The 20,152-nt window shown below is 36.8% G+C and overlaps 4 protein-coding genes, 1 long non-coding RNA gene and 1 pseudogene across 6 annotated transcripts; 2 read left to right on the plus strand and 4 right to left on the minus strand.

The window, feature by feature from the left end:
* Nucleotides 1–3,048: 3,048 nt before the first annotated feature.
* LOC105133702 (protein PXR1-like) lies at nucleotides 3,049–4,150 on the minus strand. Its single transcript, XM_011037788.1, has 3 exons — nucleotides 3,646–4,150; nucleotides 3,501–3,562; nucleotides 3,049–3,393 (listed from the first exon to the last, which is right to left on the minus strand). The coding sequence occupies exons 1-3, from the start codon at nucleotides 3,701–3,703 to the stop codon at nucleotides 3,265–3,267; spliced, it is 249 nt and encodes an 82-aa protein (XP_011036090.1). The 5' UTR covers nucleotides 3,704–4,150; the 3' UTR covers nucleotides 3,049–3,264.
* A 135-nt stretch (nucleotides 4,151–4,285) lies between these two features.
* Nucleotides 4,286–9,754, plus strand: LOC105133694 (probable serine/threonine-protein kinase At5g41260). The gene is made up of 10 exons (XM_011037780.1): nucleotides 4,286–5,254; nucleotides 5,345–5,565; nucleotides 6,114–6,249; nucleotides 6,459–6,592; nucleotides 6,681–6,786; nucleotides 7,462–7,547; nucleotides 7,744–7,932; nucleotides 8,319–8,471; nucleotides 8,725–8,838; nucleotides 9,041–9,754. The coding sequence occupies exons 1-10, from the start codon at nucleotides 5,173–5,175 to the stop codon at nucleotides 9,293–9,295; spliced, it is 1,476 nt and encodes a 491-aa protein (XP_011036082.1). The 5' UTR covers nucleotides 4,286–5,172; the 3' UTR covers nucleotides 9,296–9,754.
* On the minus strand, nucleotides 9,529–11,551 carry LOC105133683 (scopoletin glucosyltransferase-like; annotated as a pseudogene).
* Nucleotides 11,552–12,737: 1,186 nt separating this feature from the next.
* On the minus strand, nucleotides 12,738–14,890 carry LOC105133671 (neural Wiskott-Aldrich syndrome protein-like). Of its 2 annotated transcripts, XR_843842.1 has the most exons (4): nucleotides 14,284–14,890; nucleotides 13,713–13,767; nucleotides 12,877–13,258; nucleotides 12,738–12,842 (listed from the first exon to the last, which is right to left on the minus strand). XR_843842.1 is itself a non-coding variant. In XM_011037762.1 (3 exons), the coding sequence occupies exons 1-3, from the start codon at nucleotides 14,725–14,727 to the stop codon at nucleotides 12,933–12,935; spliced, it is 825 nt and encodes a 274-aa protein (XP_011036064.1). In that variant the 5' UTR covers nucleotides 14,728–14,890; the 3' UTR covers nucleotides 12,738–12,932. The 2 variants fall into 2 exon arrangements, 1 of the variants encoding a protein (XP_011036064.1); XM_011037762.1 differs by having other exon boundaries at nucleotides 12,738–13,258.
* Nucleotides 14,891–15,519: 629 nt separating this feature from the next.
* LOC105133665 (putative ripening-related protein 1) lies at nucleotides 15,520–16,397 on the minus strand. The gene has a single exon (XM_011037752.1). It carries the CDS (start codon nucleotides 16,236–16,238, stop codon nucleotides 15,672–15,674), a length of 567 nt encoding a protein of 188 aa, XP_011036054.1. The 5' UTR covers nucleotides 16,239–16,397; the 3' UTR covers nucleotides 15,520–15,671.
* An 818-nt stretch (nucleotides 16,398–17,215) lies between these two features.
* LOC105133661 (uncharacterized) lies at nucleotides 17,216–19,095 on the plus strand. Its single transcript, XR_843836.1, has 2 exons — nucleotides 17,216–17,477; nucleotides 18,655–19,095. It is a non-coding gene; the product is annotated as an uncharacterized LOC105133661 (long non-coding RNA).
* The last annotated feature ends 1,057 nt before the right edge of the window (nucleotides 19,096–20,152 follow it).

The following is a 20,152-nucleotide window of genomic DNA, read 5'->3' on the forward strand; positions in this document are numbered from 1 at the left end:
CCTACCAAGATGGGTTTCTTATATCAGTCTTGAGTTTGACCTTCTCTCTCAAGATCTCTAGATAGTACTTAATCAGCTAATTGATTATGATTACTTCCATAGAATCAGCTAATTGATTATGATTGCTTCCATACTTACATTAGAATGCACTCTTGGATTATCCCTACATCCAAAGGAAAAAAATGGTTTTTACGGGATAGATGACCAAATCTAGAGTCTCTTGTGACATGATCCTTCCTACTTGCCGAAAATTAGTTGAGCAATGAGACATGGCTTTTGGTGCTGATGAGTATTTTGACCTTTAGGTTTAGGAGTAGAGTAAAAGATGCTGAGATAATTATCACTATCAAAGTATACAGATCGCTGTCTGAAAACAGGTTCCATCAAAAGGGATTCAATGAAAAATTTAGCTGAAACATTAATTTAGTAAAAATTGACCGAGTACCAAGACTTGCACCAGCAAAATCCACCCTGCAATTGCAAAAAGCTGAGAGCTATTCTACTGTAGGCCTCCATGTCGAGCATCCAGACACATACTGCACCGATGTTTGACCTGGCCAGCCTTGCTTGCAAATAATTGTCACTCATGAAACGCAGGGCAATGGGAACATGCACAAGATTTCAAACCTGGTGGGGTTACAGTCACTGAAAAGGGGAGGCAGGTGATGTAAATTGAAGATGATTATTACTGCAATAAAAAGGGACATCAGTGAATCGGAAAAAAGGAAAATGCCGTTCATCGGCATCCAATATCTTAAAGTGGAGAGTGAATACGAGGGGGGGAAAGAGAAAAGGATGCAGGAGTTGAAAAGCAAAGATTATGTTGGTTGGTGGATCAACCCTCAACCTATATTTGTTGAAATGTAACTGCGTTTCTAAGAATAAAACAAGTGTTGTTTGACCACGAAACTCTATTTGTTCCTTCGCCTATCCTTGCCTTTTTCCTTTCCCTAGAATAAGCTGTGAAGTCACTGTTCGAACCATCAACAATTATTAAATACAATGGACGAGGAGGAACATCGTTGCTAAAATAAGGGATTCTGGGTGGGTCCGCTTTTCAAGTGTAAAAGTAAAATTAAAATATATGAATCAGAAAGAGAAAAACTAGATTTTTATCCGAATTTATTCTGTTTTTCTGGAAAAAAAAAAAAAACCAGAAGAGAATCATATCTTCTTCTCAAAATAAAAATAAAAATCAAAGACTTTCTCGTGTGGATAAGGGAAGTCGTTTATTAGAGTTTCGGATTTTGACATGTAACGGTCCCCAGCTATAAAATCTACCATTTGCATAAATGTAAACCACAGGCATCTAACGTTGTTCTGAAGTGGATGAACCCGTGAAAATGACAATCACACACACGAAAACGACTGTTTTGATCACAGATACAAAGCAATCTTCCCCTCTCTTTTTCTCGTTTTCTCAGGCCTAGGGTTTGAACTGTACAACTTTATAGACCGGCCCGGCCCGGCCCGGGTATGGGAGCGCCACATCTTTTATGGCTCAGGAACTCATGAACCCTAGCAGCATGCGCCATCAATGAAGATTAATTGCAGCTGGTACTTGATTGTTCAAAGAATAGGCTCAGCATCAATTCAATCCCCATGCAGTTCTTGCACGATGTCAGGGTGTCTTTGTTCAGGTAAAAAAAAAAGTAAGTCAGGGTGTCTGATATCTTATGGGTTCGAATTCTTCCAGTAGAGCAGAAGGTGATGCGTGTTCTATGCTCTTCTTCAAGACGCACGCGGTGAGGGATGACAAGGCTGCGGAAAGCCGAAGGGAATGTTTGATTATGAAGATTTCATGTACTGTACGATATTTCAAGGATTTGCTAAAAACAGCCTAAAAGAGCCGTGATGCTGCTGTCTTCTTTTCTTTTGGTCGACTGGAGGCCGACATGGGCCTTAACACTATGCTAAGTATATTCTCACATACACGAGCCCCAAGGGGTTCGAAGGAGCACAGCCTTCAAAGGAAGCGAGCCCTGGCAAGTTCATCATGCCTGTCAGCTCCATGCCAGGGTCTGCCGCTGCTTCGTTTATCCCTTCTAATCTCCATTCAGAACAATGGGGAACACAATGGCATGACTTCTTTGAACCATGAAAAACTCATAAGCTCATTGAAACAAGATAAACAAAAATGTTTGCTGGATAAGCACAAACTGTATAATACTATGCAGGTCCTCTATGATACAAAGATCCTCCCTGATGAAGAGATTTTCAATAAAAACGTTTCATTGAGTAAGAAACCATGAAAACAAGTCAATCAATAGGGACATACCCACAGGAAAAGCATACGCACATTAGACTTCCGCCCACAGAAACTCCCAATCTTTTTGCTCAATAAACTATGGTTGCAGCAGCTAAAACTGATGCCACTTCCCTTCTATTTATCAGACTCTCAAACTTTGTTTGTCAGTTAGGAGCTTCAAAATACATTAACTAACCAATTTAATACAAGTCAGTGCTAACTATCGCACAGAACTTATACCGATTCTTGTTAGCTGTATCACACATCACAGCAAAAGTTCTGACAAACTCTTGCTAGAAAAATAAATCTATTTTTAGCTTCCATGATTGACTTTGCATAGAGGAAAATCGTTAAAAGTTTTCATAAAATCCCTGTGCACCTTATTTAGCTGAGGCAGCAGATTGACAGACTATCTTGAGAAAGAACGATTAAAATAATACCATTCTAATTCCGATGACAGGATATGCAAAACCAATGATAGCAACAATGCACCAATCCTCATACCAACCATAAAGTTTCAAACAAATAAGTAAAAGCCTCAGAATCTGAGCTTTTAGGATTCCTCACTTGCATTCAGACATAAAGACCAGAAACAATCTAATAACTTAATCCACCTATCTTAAAATCTAATTCTATAGTCAAAATTTTCAGTCAATTGGTCGGAAGCATACTATCCCTCCTCTTAAAGCAAAATATCATGGGTGAATGGCAAGGAAAGCATTAAAAATTTTCACCTCATAACATATATTGCTCAACACCCTCTTAACCTATGGTATAGTCACAATTGCATAACAACAATATACTGTGAAAAATCCAAAATTTGCCTTGCTTATCTTCGAGATGCAAATTTACAAAACAAACACGAGATTTTGTAAATATAACACGAAACATAAAGTTCCCTATATCTGAATTACAAAAGACGAAGCTGCAAATTCAGCACCCAATATACTACTAAAATTCACTAGCATTTCAACATAAGAAAAAGAAAAGAAAAAAAGAAGATATAAACATGAAGCTCATTTATCAAGTTCCATTGCCTGATCAGCTTTAGCTTTCGCCAATGCGCTCAATTTGGTCTTCACCTTTCTTTTCCCTACTTGAAACCCACTTCCACCTTTCTTGTTTTTCTTGTCTTTACCATCAACCTAAACACAAAAATACCCCCAAAAATTAAACTAAAAACCTTAATTCTAATTCATATATGTTAATTATAAGCAAAGAAATTACATAAACAAAAAAGAAATAAGCTTACTTTCATCTTGTTTTTCTTTGCTTGAAGCTTCTGCTTCTGCTTTTCTTTCTGTTCTTTCTCTCCTAATATTACCAAAAAAAGGAATCAATAAGAAGCAAAAAGATATATAAATGGAGAGATTGAGAGAACGGAAAGGAAAATTTACGTTTAAGCTCGAATTCGTGTTGCCTCTTTCTACGAGCCAAATCGTTCTTCTTCGACATTTTGTACGGAATGCCTAGGGAAAGATAAACCCTAACCCTAGAACTGTAAAGTTTTGATTTAATCGGCGAAACGAAAGTTGGTTTTGTTTTACTCTTTAGTCCTTCGTCTTTAATATGGTCATATTTCTCTCCACTTCAAACTTTATTTATTTCGATTTTTGGTCCCAGCCGACTTCCATAATTCCCATTTATCTTCTGCAAACAGAACAAATCGAACCGATTTCTTTGCTGGTGAGGTTACACCGAACCGACCTCACCCCGCAAGTTTTTTTTTTTTCTCAGAGCAAGGCATCCATGGGGTCGGTCTAAGATCACCACCCCTGCTTTCAAATTCGTAGGATAGGTTACAGCAACACAGAACGATCTTGATGAATCTTAAAGCTTCATAGCCATTGATAAGTTTAAAGATTCAGACAAGATGGTAGATTTTCAACACTAAAACAGGAACCGTGCCTTAAGCCCTCTAGTTTTCATGTCAACTTGCCAGATTGAATTAGGTTTGATTAAAATGGTCATTAAATCCTCCTTAGGAACAGATGCTCGCCTCGTGCCTGTCCTTCATAAGAAAAAAAAGGGTGTCAAAAGGTGCAGTCAAAGGAGTGAAACGGCGCAGTTAGGCCAACAAATCATAATTAAGGTGGCAAAAATGGAAATGATTACGGCGGGAGGGAGCAAGAGAAATGATGACATGTTTTCTTTTGGACCTCTTGAAACTGTTCCATTCTTTGAACAAAGACCAGTTCTTTCTAGTCCAATCTCCACCCCCCAAAAAAAAAGTCACAAAAACAGCTTGCAAAAACTAATTATTTTGTTCCAATAATAATAATAGTCACTTGTCTGCTACATGAAAATATTTATTAAAATAATATGCAAGATTCTATCCTTGTCGGTTATAATTGAGTTATATTTTTATAAGTTACTCAAACAAATACTAGCCATATTTTCATACGACCTTATACGAATTTGATCTGATCTGATCCTGGTTTCAAAAATTCTAATTTCTTCAGTTTTTATCTTTCTTTGGTTGTTCATCAAATCTTTGGTCCATTTGATCTTGTTTCTATCAAACCCCCTTTTTTTTATTTGGGTTTATTAATTTATTTCTTTACTAGAGATCTTGAATCTTTGAGCTTTGATTTGTAACTAAAACAAAAAAGGGTGTGCGAATATATATAGTTCGAGTTGCTGTTAAGCCCTTGCAGTTATATAGCTTAAGTGGGTCTCTGTTGGGGTTGACTTGACTAGAAAAGTTTGAATCTTTCTGTACTAATATTTGATTAGATCTGTTAAGTTTGTTTATTTTATGATCTGGGTTTGGTTTCAGCTACTGGGTTGGTTGTGTTACTTGTGTATAGCAGGATTGTATTAAAAAGAGGCAGTAAATTAAAGTTTTGTTTTTGAGGGAGATATAGAGAGAGTTGGTGAGGGGACCATATTTGTAATAAGCTTTTATTTGTGATTATTGAGAGATGGGGAGTCAGTGCACTAAGTTTACACATTGTTGCGTAGATTCACAGTTCAAGGCAGCTGTTGTTGAAGTTCCCAGTGGTGGTGGGTCAAAAACTCTGGTTTTTTTCGGAAAAGAAAGTTTATATTTTGATGGGTCATAACTGTTGTGTCTTGGTTTTTGTCTTGTTCTAGGAAATGAAGAGAAGAGTGAGGTTAATGACTTGCCTACATTCCGTGAATTCACATTTGAGCAGCTGAAAAATGCAACATCTGGTTTTGCGGTAGAAAATATCGTGTCTGAGCATGGGGAGAAGGCTCCTAACGTTGTTTATAAGGGGAAGCTGGAAAATCAGAGAAGGATTGCTGTTAAACGATTCAATAGAATGGCTTGGCCTGATGCTCGACAATTTCTGGTGCCTAACTTCTATCCCATCTGCTGATGTACTTCAATTATATGTTTGCAATTTTGATTTCAGTTTGTAGTGTGCCCTTTATAAAACATTAACAAATTGGCATCAAATCTGTCTATACATACACTTTGTTCTAGCAGCTGTTACAAATTTATGTTGCCTGGTGTTCATCGTCAATGATTGTTTTGCTTTCATTCAGTGTAGTACCATGGTTTTGAATTATACTAAGAGCCATGGACTCCCTTCAATGGGGATTAGTATATCTAGGATCGACCCCCTCCTCTTTCTCTGCAAGGAATTCCCATTTGTTTTGGTGCATGATGCTTACCCTTTACTTTACATCCATCAGTCAGCAATAAGCCAAGTTCTGCCGTATCTTTGTTCAATTTGAGGTCATCTATTCATGAAACAAACCTTGTATATATGATGTGCAATGTCAAAATCTGCTTATGTATATGCCCATTGAGTTCATAAAGACTTGCTTGAAGAAATACCATGGTTTGAGTTTACCGTGGTCTTAACTTGAAGACCATTTTCTGTTACAATAATAGGAGGAAGCAAGATCTGTTGGCCAGCTACGGAACAATAGACTGGTAAATTTGCTTGGTTGCTGTTGTGAAGGTGATGAGAGGCTGCTTGTAGCAGAATTTATGCCCAATGAGACACTTGCTAAACACCTTTTCCATTGTAAGGCTTATTTCCCATCCATGGACAAGGATTCAGGCTACAATTTTGGTTGCATATTTGTGATAATATTTTTGGTGATTTGATTGAAATTTCCATCTTTAATATGGTATAATAGTAACAATTTTGTTTCTATTGTAAAAACTGAATGACAATCTTTCTACAAGTTTGATTATACGGGATTTAAACAATCCAATTCTCTCTTGAATCAGGGGAAACACAACCTATAAAATGGGCGATGAGATTAAGAGTTGTTCTACATCTTGCAGAAGCTTTAGAATACTGCACAAGTAAAGGGCGTGCCCTTTACCATGACCTTAATGCCTATAGAATTTTGTTTGATGAGGTAGGTACTTCTCTGTCTCCATTTCTCTGAAACCTTTTTCTTGTTGGATTCTAGTTGCATTCTTTGTTTACATGTTAGAATTATGCAGGATGGTAATCCAAAACTATCAAGCTTTGGCCTCATGAAAAACAGCAGGGATGGAAAAAGTTATAGTACGAATCTAGCTTTTACTCCTCCAGAGTATTTGAGAACTGGTACGTAATTCTTGTAAACAATGCCATATATTAACTGCTTTGATTTTGTGATTTCCTGAAATTGAAATCAGGAGATACATGACTAGCCGACAGATTTATGTAATTAAATCTAATGTTGAGACCACTTTACATTACCACCTCTGAAGGGCCTTGCCAACTGACCTGCTTTCGGTGTTATATATCAAGATTCTTGAAGCACCACATATTAGTAGTTCTCATATACTTTGTTTGGAATGTTTAATGTGTTCATGCTGAAAAAAAGTTATGCTGCATTACATTACTGTTCTTCTGACCTGCCAAAAAAGGTTTTCAGAATTTAAATCTAGTTATTGACGTTCATATAATATTATCCAGTATAATGCAGTTTATTAAAGTTTTGAGAGATGTGCGGTGCCTTGATGAATTCCTTTGCAGGCATGCTTTTCTTGGAATGTATAGAGTATGATAAGATTGTGATGATATCTATTAATGCCACCTGCAATGCCAGACTAGATAATTTGGACTAAATTGTACTTTTCTGCATAATATCTTGTAGTGGTGCTAATTTTAGGTCAACATGCCTGTTTGATTGTGTTCTTGCATGATGCCCTGCAATGGGTTGGGCATTAGTATTATTTACTCCTTGGATTATAAGTTAATCCAAGACTTTGCTTATATCCCTTGTCTTTGTTTCAGGGAGAGTAACTCCAGAGAGTGTAATCTATAGCTTTGGCACTCTTTTGCTTGACCACCTCAGTGGAAAGCATATCCCTCCAAGCCATGTAAGTGCTTATCATTCAAAATTAAATTTATTAGTTAGTTATCATATGGATCTGTTGATTGAAATTATGGATCCACCTACAAATTAACCCTCTTAACAAAAAGGAAAAAAATACTATGTATTTTCCTCCCATGCTTACAAATTCTTATTACAGAAGCTTGTCCAGTGAATCTAACCTCAAAAGTAAATTGTTCCAGGCCCTTGACTTGATACGGGATAGAAATCTTCAGATGTTGACAGATTCTTGCTTGGAAGGGCAATTTTCCAATGATGACGGGACCGAGTTAGTACGCTTGGCTTCTCGATGTTTGCAGTATGAACTCCGAGAACGACCAAGTCTGAAATTCTTAGTTGCTGCTTTGACTCCTCTTCAGAAGGAAACTGATGTATGTTTGTTCATTTATCAGTCATATCTTCTATACTTCTCGTCAACTCCTTGTTTTGGTGCCTGCAGATTGCCTATGTTATAATTTCATCATGTAGTGAAAACTTTTTGAGTCTAGAGCCTTCTGTTGGATGAAGACTTGTTAGGAATTTTAGAGGGTAATTTCCTTTGGACTGATTTCTAGAGAGAAAACTTGCTGTAAAAAATGAAAATTTGGTTGTGGATGACTATAAATATATGAATTCCTGAAATGGCAGTGGAATTTGTATTATGTTCTTCTGTTGATTTGTCCATTCGCTTAAACCATCAGGGACTGCTTGTAACCAAAATTCAAAGTTGAAGCAAGTATTAATTAGCTTTTATCTTTTCATTTCCTTCCCTGTGCAGGTTCCTTCTCATATCCTGATGGGAATCCCACATAGTGCTTCATCCTCTCCTTTGTCACCATTTGGCGAGGCGTGCTCAAGAAAGGACCTGACAGCCATACATGAGATCTTAGACAATGTTGGATATAAAGATGATCAAGGAGTGGCAAATGAGGTTCTCTATTTCCTATTAAAGCTCAAATAGCAGATGTTTAACCATATCATTTACTGTATACTTTTCACTCCAGGCTTATTGATTCTTGTTGTACTCATATTTCAAGCAATTATTCTTCACCGAAGTATTCTGCTATTTTCTCTCTCATATAAATTGCAATTGCTCACTGGTTCATTCTGCTTGCATGTTCTCTGACATGCCAGGAACCCAGATAAGATTGTATCCTGAATATTTTTCCTACATTATGCTGCAGCTTTCATTCCAGATGTGGACAGATGAAATGCAGGAAACTTTAAATACAAAGAAAAAGGGTGATGCTTCTTTCAAGCAGAAGGACTTTAGAGTTGCAATTGAGTGTTACACTCAGGTTTTCTCCTCATTTCAAAGTTGTCAGTTTTTGTTCATGAATTATGTCAGGAATTACTTCTACATTAATTTATGCTCTTCTTGGTTAATAATATAATTTCCTTATCATACCAAGCTACCTGATTTTAGATTATTTTTTTTCCATTTGTTTTAACGGCAAGTTTACATATTTTATTTGATGGAGTTTCTTCTATGACTTGCAGTTCATTGATGTGGGTACTATGGTTTCCCCAACTGTTTTTGCACGGCGGAGTCTGTCCTATCTCATGAGTGACATGCCTCAGGAAGGTTTAAGTGATGCAATGCAAGCCCAAGTCATTTCCCCTGTATGGCACGTGGCATCTTATCTTCAGGCTGTTGCTCTTGCTACACTTGGAATGGAAAATGAAGCACATGCAGCACTCAAGGAGGGTACAAATCTTGAAGCCAAGAAGAATGCGGACTCTGGACAAAAGTGAAACGTAAAATGCTTTCTGGTGGCTGATGAATCTCCTCAACCCTATCTTATTGTGGTGTTATATTTATGAAGATAACCATGTGGCATTGATTGTGGGATCTTTACTTCCATGGACATCAGGGCAGTGAAAGCTTTAGTCAACTCCATATTGCTGTCAAAGAAAGCAACTCTTTTTTCTTTTGAATTTTTCATGACGATATCTTGGAGTTGAGGTGTCTCAAAATATGTTTTTTGGGTAGGCTTTGGCATTTCTTTCTTGTAGGTATGCAAGTTCTTTCATTCTTTGTGTGGTTTGCTCCATTATGTAAGTAGTATGATTCCAAAATTTGTCCTGCCACTTCCATTGGGGAAAAAAGTTATTTATTTTGAGGAGAAAAGAAGTTGACGAGATGGAAAAAAACACTGACAAGATTGTAATTTGTGTAAAGATACATCTAGTCCCTGGCAATTTCTTGCTAAATGATGTTGATTGTTTGAGGCATTAAAATTTCAGTTTGCTTACATCGGCATTTCATACTTCATGTTGCGTTTCACATTTTGAAACTTTACAGAAAGAAGTAGACATGGATTTGCTAGCATGAACTCTGGAAGTTCGCATCCACTTCTGGGGAGTATCTCATCTGACGTGTGCTTTAGGGATGGCTTTGGATTTCTAAGATACAAGAGAAGAGAGTGAGACGGAGAGAAGAAACAGATTTTATTTTTGGTCTACAACAGGGGTTCTTGAGGGTTGAATGGAATTCTTGCTCATCAATTCTTCAAAGAAAGCGTTGAAATCAGAATGAGAAGACCCACCTTCTTCAACAGCTCTCTCTGCCATTTCTCCTAGCTTCCTTGCTCTGCTTCTCAATTCCTCTGCGTCTTTATCTTCCATGATGGCCTTCGCTATGGCATCTTTCTTCACACGATCACCAACCAATGCAGCCCCCACCTGGACACCAACCCTTACTCCAATGTTTAATGTCCCAGTCACCAACTTCTCATTATAGAACTGCTCCGCAGAAACAGACCATGTTACCATTGGAACTCCAGCAATTATTGCTTCGAGTGTGGAATTCCATCCACAGTGAATCACGAATCCTCCTGCTTCTTGTTCAAGAATCAAAAGTTGTGGTGTCCATCCTCTTATGATTAGGCAATCAATCTTCCTTGTCTTCTTCGTTATTCTTCTTCACGACCCAAATGAATTGCTTCCCGGACACTGCAAGACCTGTTGCGATTTACAGAAGTTGTGAAGCAGCAAAGCTGGCTATACTTCCAAAGCATACATAAACAACTGAATTTGTTTTCTTTGAACTGGGCCATTTCAAACACTCATGTTCGTCGATGGAGGCTTCTTTACCTCTCTTTGCCTTGTTCTGAGGTTCACAGTTCCAAAACCAAAAGGGGCCTGTATGCCATGCCTTTCTTCCTAAAATCTTTCTGTAATGATCAGCATAACCTGACTCAAGCTCATAGAAGCTGTTGATAAGAACTCCATTGCTCTTGATCTCTGATTCTTTCATATCTATATACATCTTTGATAAATCATGAGTTTCTCGTTTAACATAATCTGGCTGTTGTTGTCCTGTCAATTTGACCTCGCTTGGAGAATTTGGGATGACAAACAGGATCTGTGTCAGACGATACCATCTTGTGAGGCCCATACAATCTCCCCACATTCTATAGCACATGAAGAGAAGAAACGTGTTCCATGGAAAACAAATCTTGGAATTCCACAATTAGATGCAACATCAGTTGACCATGGGAAGAACCGGTCTGAAACTAACTAAGGGGGACTGTACCTGTTCAGGAGCCGTTCAAGAGGGTCAGCAAGCATGGCTGTGGGCCTGTGGCCTTGAGGAATTTCTGCTTCATTTCAGAAGATTCAGCTATGTCTAAAGATTCACATCCTTAAGGCAATCCAACCTCCACACAAGGGAATTTGATTGTTAGAATATCAACTTTCTTTGTTCTCTCTAACAGCTTGGAGACATGAGTTGCGTTGACCAGGATTGTGATCATGCTTGTCCTTGCGCCTCCTTGTATAGAGAAGAGTTTGGCTTTGTCTATGACTGGAATTGTATGACCTTGAGCCATAAATGACAACAAGAAAATGTGAAGCTGGTGGTTTTTTTTGGCTATCCATGGATGATGGGAAGCTCCTGATGGAAGTATAGACTTGAAAACTGATCGAGCTAGTACTCTGGACTCCTATGAGAAGAAGTGGAGAGGGTGGGGATGGGGATGGGGATTTATATTATGTCTGAAAAATAGATCTCCCTCCTCGATTAGATGGTGATACATGGCATATCAAATTATTATTTTTATTTAAAAATATATTAAAATAATATTTTTTTATTTTTTAAAATTTATTTTAGCATCAACACATTAAAATAATTGAAAAATATTAAAAAAATTAATTTCAAGTAAAAAAATCAAGATTTTTAAAAAACATAGTTGGATCACACTTCTAATACCTCATAAATAGCCTCTTTAGTTTAGTAAAATAAATTAAATAGTTCTTCTAATTTTAAAAATTAATTAGTTCATTGACCAATGTTAACCTTTTATTTCCTTTATCTATTTCTTAAAAAGAAAAAAATGGAAAAGAACATGAAATGAATAAAAGGACTAATTAATTAGTTTTTGAAACTAGAATGATTATTTAATTTATTTCTTAAAACTAGAGGGGCTAATTTATCATTTACCACTCAATCATAGGTTAGTCTAAAGCTCATCTCATGAATCATATGATATATCAAAGAGATAGACCTAGATTGCGAGATGACCTTGGTCCAGCATAAGTTAACAGGCTAATGGGAATTTTGCTCAGTATTGCATTTTAAATAGTGTTTTTTTTAATTTAATTTTTTAAAAATATTTCTTTATATTTTTAGATTATTTTAATATATTAATATAAAAAATCATTTAACAAAAAATATATTTTAATACATTTTCAAATAAAAAATACTTTAAAAAATAACAACTACACCACCCTCAAACATTCTAATCAAAATATATCTGTATTTTTTTTTTGGAACAATGAACAAAAATGGAACTCATGCTTTATGTAGTTAAAAATCAAATCAGTGAAACATCACTTCTTTTACAATTTATTTGGTTTTAAGAAACTAAAACAGAGTTGAAAATTGAACTGCTTTAATGAAATAATTAAACTAGAGTGTATTTGTTTTTCCTTTAAAAAATGTTTTTAAAAACTTTTTTTCTTTAAATTATTTTTTTATAAGTTTAAATTATTTTGATATGATAAACTCAAAAATAAATTAAATACAAAAAAAATATTTTAATATTTTTTTAAATCTATTAGATTCTCAAACACTAACTAAATCATCCAAAACGCGTTGGATGAGCACTACTCCGTTCAGCAACCTGGCGAGGCACTTGTGCACAATTTTCATCTTGCCGAAGCAAATAGAGCTTATGCGACTAAAACAAGCATGTGAATCCAATATGGAGATTTCATATTATTTCTTGTAAAACCTACAATTGTGCAGCCATTCCAGCAAAAGTTATATGCATCACAACTTCTAAATCATTCACAGCATCCCCTTATGATCATGGGTGAGGCTCCACATATTCTTATTGATACATACTTCCCTTTCAACTAACAGTTTGGGTGAGTAGGGAGGACTAGCCTACAAAGTCACTCGAGCAGCTCGGAATAATTCCTTCGTTCTTCCATAGTAGATTGGCTTACTGCCAGTAAAGGTGATAAAGTTCCAGCCAAAAGCTGATCCTCCAACAATATGCGTCCCTTGATTCTCACTGTGCTCAGCTTGCTGCTTTTCAGATGGTTTTGCAAAAACCTGGCCTGGCTGGGACTGATCTGCTGTCTCTTGGAGCTGCTCCTGGGGCTTTAGTCCCACCCCACTTTCACTGGAATTTGGTGTAATTTTCCACTTGGTTATAGTGGCCTTTTCTGCTGTCATCTGCTTGTATAATTCCATAAGCAACTTCAGCTCTGCGAAGCACAAGTTACATGGTCAAAAGCATGTCTTATGAGCCAACATGCAAATTGCTACATCTACCATCAAAGAGCGATCTGGATTATTGCAAATGATTAATCTAATTGTTTTCTGACTAGCACACAAGAGACGCTAAATGTCCTAATAGGATCAAAACCTTACCAATTTTCCATCAAATCATGCTAAAATGACTCTTTCCATAAGAAATGCAGAGAAGCTAAAGAGAGAGTTTCAGATAGAAAAGACTGCAAATGTTGTAATAGCAAAGCATCAGTGAACAGGACAGACTTAAATACAGCATGTACATTCCAAGTCTTATACAGCTATTAGCAATCATTCCACATGAGGTAAATTGATGAATGAAAACAAGATCACATTTTCATTCAACTATTGTACAAGGTCAACGATGCATACATTCGATGATACAAAAGTGCAAATTGACGAACTTACTTTCTTGAAGTTCCTCAGCTCCCTTGCAACTCCGGAAGTCCACTGTTCCAAGCATCTTCAACAAAACAGAAGAAGTTTAATCCCATCCCATCTTAACATCAACATTTCATGCATAATTAACCTAATGATCGATGCACTAACAAATGGAGACATGTAGTCACCAACTGCAATTCACTGTAACTCTCCAAATGATACAAAGAAACCATTCACTGGTGTATTCTGTGTCACTTAACACTCTCAGACAAGGTTTTCGTAATCTCAAACAAAATTAATAGAACAGGACTCAAAATCTGACCAAGCAGGCAAATATAAGGAATTATTTCAAGTACACTCCACCGAGGCCTTGCAAGCAGTGAAAATTATATTTCAAGGTCATACTTCAACAGTAAATTATGAAATTTTATGAGAATGACAAATTAAAAACACAATGGAACTTAAAAATGAAAAGCATGATCATCCCACGAACCAAAATTACCAAAAAGAAAAGTTTAATAACAAAAGAACAAAATGAATTCAAGCCTAAATTAAAACCCAAGACTTAAAATTTAACGATGGGTGTCTAAAAATGTACCTCAAGAACATGGGGTCTGATAACTTTGACAACAGCACGCATCTTGAAGTAGCTGCATTCTTGAACTGGATCACAATTGTCAAGAGGTCTCTTCTTGCTTTCAGAAGGGACAGAAGGAGGTGGTGGTCGTGGTGGTGGTATTGGCGCTGCTGGAGGCGGTGGCGGTGCTGGTGCTGATGGAAGCGGTGGCGGTGCTGGCGCTGGTGCTGGTGCTGCTGGAGGCGGTGCTGGCGCTGGTGCTGCTGGAGGCGGTGCTGGTGCTGGTGCTGGTGCTGCTGGCGGTGCTGGCGCTGGTGTAGGTGCTGGTTCGACTGGAGGGTCAGATGGGGCAGTGATAGGTGGGTCTGGGTTTGGGTTTGGGTTCGGATCTGTGTTTTGAACGGGTGGGTTTTGGGGGATTAGTGGGTCCTGGTCATGGTCATGGACTGGTTGTGGTTCTTCCATTGATTTGATGCAGTGTGTTCTGCGAGTTGATTTTGGAATGAATTCTGAGTTTGAACTAATAAAGATTGGATGATTGCTTTGCTGACTACTGAACTAACAGAGAGAAATGTTTGGTTGTAGGTTTTGTCTGATAAGCCAAGACATGGATGAGAGACACTGACACGTTTACAATGAATTATTCAATAAAAAAGAGTATTAAATTATTTTTAATTTTTTAAAATATACTTAATTGAGCTCAATTGATTATATTGATTTTTCCTCATGTGTGTTTGGAAATAGTGGGTTTAGCCACAAAAGAAAATGACTTATCCCTTTTCTTCTTCAGTTATATTGGAAAAGGCCAGTTATAAATCAAACTAAAACCAAAGGTTAAATGACTATTTAGAAAACTCTTAATTAATTCAATTCAAGAGTTTTTATGAGTTTTTATATTTGAAATATTTTTTAATGTTAAAAAATTAAGTTCCAAATGGACTGTTGTAAAAACAAATTAGAGATAAACTTCTCTAATTTACAATTTCAAAATAGAAAAAATTAATACTAAATTTAATATTTTTAAAATATTTATCTAATTCTCTTAAAAAAATATTTGAAGAAATAAGATGAAGGTATAGAAAATTGAATTCAATCCAAATCAAATATTATAATTGAATTTAATTACAATAAAAAATTAATTCCAAACAAAACCTCACGTTGCGCATCACTATCATTTTTATGTAATAGTTAGCTCGCAGATCTTTAGGAACATGCTGAGTTTTTCGGATTTTGTCTAATATTAAAGGCACGTAATCATAATTTAACTGATAGTTTTATAGATTAAAAACTCAAGAGTTTTGTTTCTAGTTCATACGAAATTTAAACTTGGTATGTAATGGTTACACTGTATAAGGCCTGGATCAACCTGATGCCACAACAAATTACCGCAGAAAACAGAAAAGGGTGAATCAAGCATCAGACCAGTAAATATCCATTTCTCCCCAGTCGCTTTCAGGCACTCCCAATGCTTTCCAAACTGCTTTCGAGGCATCAACGATGTTTTTGGCACACGGAGGCTGGTAATCGTGGTCAGAATCACATCCCATTGTAGAGTCGCACTCATCCACTACCATGGCCTTGACACTCTTTCCATTCCCATGGATATTTATGGAGTTTAAGCATCTATCCCCGTTGTTATACCATCCCGTTGAAAGCGCCACCACAGGTGTGTCATCCGAGTGGTATTGGTTGTCGCATTCCGATGGCGCGCCACCATCTCCACCCTTCTGAAAGCTGTTCAATGTCAAGGTTGCTTTTGTGCTGCTGGTCACTCGCGGTGAACACTTGAAAATGGGGTAAAGCTTGCCATCTGCACAACAATCAGAGTCATTCTCTTGATTGCATTGGTTTGGAGGAGGCTTTCTCCCTTTTATGCTCCCACTGGGCTTGCAAATCTGAGCCTGAATTGTTAAACAAAATGTAACAAGAAAAAGAAAGCAGAAAAGGAGAGCAGTTGAACAAACTTGATTCTTCATCTTCTGTTTGCTCCTTTTGTTCAGCGATGATTTGGTCTGAAGAGTTTGAATCTCTGCCAATCCTTATATAACGATAAATTTGGACAATTTAGTAGCTTTTTATGAAATGTGATACGGCCAGAATGCCCTTTTTATCACGGCATACATACGAGCCATAATTTTGTATCTATCGTTGATTCCTTTGTGTAGAGAGCCCAATACAGTGACAATATAGCTTGTGCGGAACGCAGAAACAGAAGATTGTTAGCTTGTACAATGTGTCTTACAGTGAGTTTCTGTTCCTCTTCTTTTCAAAATCAGATCAGGCCATTACAATGGAAGCAAAATCCATCCGCTTGACATAGCTTTGTCGCATTCCCGAAGCTGCTGGAGATAGGACAAGAGCTCTGAGCGCTGAAACAGAAATGCATCTGAATTTAACAAATTTAGAGTAGAGATGTTCTCCATTGACAAATTTAGCCATCTATAAATGAAATCGTAACCGCAGTGAACAAAGATGATAGTACTTCACAATTCGGGAATGGTCGCAGAGTTTGGATGGTAACATGTTTCCTAGCGTGCTCAAGTTTTTGGTGTTCATCTAAAACTAGATGTTAACCTGGTATGCTAGATCCCGGCCCGGGCTAGATATAAAAGAAAAGTCAATTTAGAATTTGGCATGCGAAATCTAGTTTGATTTTTTTTAATTTTAAATTAAAATGTTCAATACATGCGAAATCTACTTTGATTTTTTTTAATTTTTTTAATTTTAAATTAAAATGTTCAATTTGAACTTGTAACCTAGATCAGGTCACCGGCGTGTCGGTTTTAATACAAGACACCCTTGTAAAAAAAAATGATTAACTAGCAAGCCCTCTTACTTCCCCAGTCGAAAATAAAAGGCCCAATTCGAAAAGCAAAAATGGGCTGGCTTCTACTGTAATTGGGCCGATTTGAGCCTTCATGAAAACATCCTACAAAGTGCAGGCGCAATGTTTTGCGCTCTCGTCTTGAAAAGCGAAAACAAAAACAAAACAAAATCCAGGCAGGCAGGTACTCTTTCATTTAATTTATGAAGTTCTTTGTTCGGTAAGAAAATCTAAAATCAAAGCAGCAAGTTGTAATACACGTATGATATACAGGGCGATGAATCCTCGAACAGACAAGATAGTGAGGAGGACAACAATGGTAGCCACTGCTGTTGCTTCTTATTTCCTCTTAACTGCTGACTATGGTCCTCAACCCAATGCTGTTGAACCCGTAAGTCACTACTTTTTTTTTATTCCTTTTCGTTTCTTGTTTTTTTTTTTTTGTCGTTTCTTGATAAGAAATGGTTAATTCTTTCTTGATTTATCATCAGTAACCAAATGTTTGATAAGGGATCGTGGAGGGTTTATTTGGGGATTTAATTCGTGGGTTCTTTGGGGTTTTAAATTTTGAAACTTTTCATGGAAATTTCTTCATGTTTTTTATCATAAAACTGACGATTGTATTAAATCCTTAGCTTTTTTGTTTTTTTTTTCTTTACCCCCATCCTTAATTTTACATGCTATAAGAGCTAGAGTCTTAGGTAAATTTTGCACACCTCCCCCACAGAGATCATCCCAATGAAAATGATTATGGTTGGCTACAACGAGATGTGTAGTCTTTCAATATTATGACTAGAGTCTTAATCCAAAATCTTACACACCTCCCCCATAGAGATATCCTAATTCAAAACAATTTAGTCTTTCTAAATATCGTCCGAGAGTGAATGTCGAGAACTCCCAACTTCCATATCATAGTTGAGAGAGTTTCTTTTCCAAATGGCTTGGTGAGGGCATTCGCAATCATGTTTGATGAAGGGACATGTTTGGTTACAACTGAACCGTCTTGTACGTTGTCGTGAATTAAATGACAATCCTTTCCAACACTCCCCCTCAAGTTGGTGTGTGGATATCTTCTATGCCCAACTTATTAAGTGAGTTGAAGAACTCAAGTACCAAAACCTAATATAATCAAACATAGGCAGCAACAACAGCAGTCTAAAACCTGCAGCAACAACTGGTTCTAACTAAAACTGGATAGCAATAATCCAGGGAGAAGTCGCTGAAATAAGGCAGCAACAATAGCAGCCAAAAAAAAACACATGAAAATTTGGCATCAATCTGCAGTCAAAAACTATAGCAAAATGAACATTAGGAGTAACATTAGGAGTAAGAATTATGAGTCTTGTCGTGTAATATACTTTGGGGATATGGCATTATGAGTCTGAATTGTGAGTTTTGCACTGTTGTTTCTTTATCTCGTGCTTGTGATAAGGTAGCAAGCTTTTGCTCAAGGTAATTTTCATGTGATGTCAACTATCTGCCTGCCTTATTATAGTGGTTTTTTTTTCTTGAATGTTCTTCTTACATTTTTGGTGTTTTTTACTATTGATATCCTTATGCAATGGCAGATCAAAAGGGCCATATTATCAGCACAAAGTTCTGTGAAAGAGTTCATCTTTGGATCAGGAAAAGAGCCCTGAGTTAGTCAAATGGAGAAGGTGAGCTCTAGCAGTGCTAAAGAGCATTAACAAGGATACAGGGACACAATTTTGCATGGCACCATGATGGTTCTAGGCTAAGTTTCTTATGGCCATTGTCAAATAGAGGTATCATGAGACCAAGCTCCTTTTTAGCTTTGCTAGAAACTTTCTTTATATCTGTACAGTTTTTGCCAAACTCAGTACTTAGGATGCTTTCTGTAGCCACATAATTTAAGTGGACGCTGATGTCCATCTTTTGCCTTTTCACTCTTTCTTAAGACACGCTATTCTCCCTGCTTGGATGGTTGAAATTTAGATTTGGAATATCATTGTGGCTGACTACGTAAAAGTGGCCAAAAGTTTTTGGATAATCTAGAGGTTGGTCCTCATGGTCATCTGGTGACCAATTTTTTTGATATCGGATTAAAGGCAGAAAAATAGAGCATTTACTCGGCTGTTCAGTGTTCATGCCTGGGAACCACCACTCGCTTGATGGTGAACCTGGCTATCCATAATATGGATGGTCAGTGATTATCAATACAAGATTGCCTTTGTCGTTACCCCAGACTCTTTTCCCGGGAGGGACTGGAACCAGAGTCCCTGGCTTGTGTTCTCGTTTTGTTCTCTCCTAACCAAAATGATGATGGCTCGTTGGTGGCGGTGTTTTTTTTTTTTTTTTCCCTCGTTTTCTTCTTTTATCTGGTACACTTTCGGAGCACATACGAGAAGAGAGTGGTGAGAGCACAAAAGGCAAGGAAAGTAGATATTGTGGTATAAAACTTGAAAATCTGAAGATATAATTAATCTCAAACAAGCCAAGCCATTGGTACTACCGCTGGTGTTACGAAAATTATGCAAAACTGGAAGGCATGTTGTTCATCTCCGGTGCCAGAAAACCAAAACTGGAATGAATCCTTGTGACATTCTAATAATGCTCACCGAACAAGACATAAAAATCTACAATCTTCACTGGTGAATGTAGAAAGTGTGCTCTGTAGGGGCCATATGAATGCCATAGGCTCTCAGTTAATGGACTGAACAGCCTGGGTTACTTGGTCCGAAAAATCCATTTCTCCCTAGATGAGAGGAAAAAAGTTCAGATTTCAATTTATCTTAATAGATAAAAAAAAAAGGAAAAAGAAAACCCTTTAAACTAATTTTATTTTGTTGGCTTTTAAGATTATTTTGGTTTTTTTACTCTGTGTTTTATTATTATTATTATTTATTTTTATCTAGTCAAATATCAAATTGACTCTTGATATAAAAAAGTTATTCGAGGTTTTTTATTTTTTTGCTTCTAAGAATATTTTGGTTTTTTCAATGTGTGTTTTATTTTGTATTTTTATTTTTATTTTATCTAGTTAAATACCAAATTAACTTTCATTTGAGATGATAATTATATAAAAAAAATAATTAAAAAAATATA

This window comes from Populus euphratica, unplaced genomic scaffold, assembly GCF_000495115.2.
Source record: "Populus euphratica unplaced genomic scaffold, PopEup_1.0 scaffold2.1, whole genome shotgun sequence".
Lineage (NCBI taxonomy): Eukaryota > Viridiplantae > Streptophyta > Magnoliopsida > Malpighiales > Salicaceae > Populus > Populus euphratica.

Bases quoted from the DNA above. Each gene is read 5' to 3' on its own strand.
- LOC105133671 (XM_011037762.1), bottom strand. From the start codon at position 14,727: ATGGAAGAACCACAACCAGTCCATGACCATGACCAGGACCCACTAATC. The intron at 13,768-14,283 runs GTACATTTTTAG...GTTTTGTTGAAG, and splicing joins TCAGACCCCATGTTCTTGAG to ATGCTTGGAACAGTGGACTT. The intron at 13,259-13,712 runs GTAAGTTCGTCA...TGTGCTTCGCAG, and splicing joins AGCTGAGGAACTTCAAGAAA to AGCTGAAGTTGCTTATGGAA.
- LOC105133665 (XM_011037752.1), bottom strand. From the start codon at position 16,238: ATGAAGAATCAAGTTTGTTCAACTGCTCTCCTTTTCTGCTTTCTTTTT.
- LOC105133702 (XM_011037788.1), bottom strand. From the start codon at position 3,703: ATGTCGAAGAAGAACGATTTGGCTCGTAGAAAGAGGCAACACGAATTC. The intron at 3,563-3,645 runs GTAAATTTTCCT...TGGTAATATTAG, and splicing joins ACACGAATTCGAGCTTAAAC to GAGAGAAAGAACAGAAAGAA. The intron at 3,394-3,500 runs GTAAGCTTATTT...TTTTGTGTTTAG, and splicing joins CAAAGAAAAACAAGATGAAA to GTTGATGGTAAAGACAAGAA.
- LOC105133694 (XM_011037780.1), top strand. From the start codon at position 5,173: ATGGGGAGTCAGTGCACTAAGTTTACACATTGTTGCGTAGATTCACAG. The intron at 5,255-5,344 runs GTGGGTCAAAAA...GTCTTGTTCTAG, and splicing joins TGTTGAAGTTCCCAGTGGTG to GAAATGAAGAGAAGAGTGAG. The intron at 6,250-6,458 runs GTAAGGCTTATT...CTCTTGAATCAG, and splicing joins TGCTAAACACCTTTTCCATT to GGGAAACACAACCTATAAAA.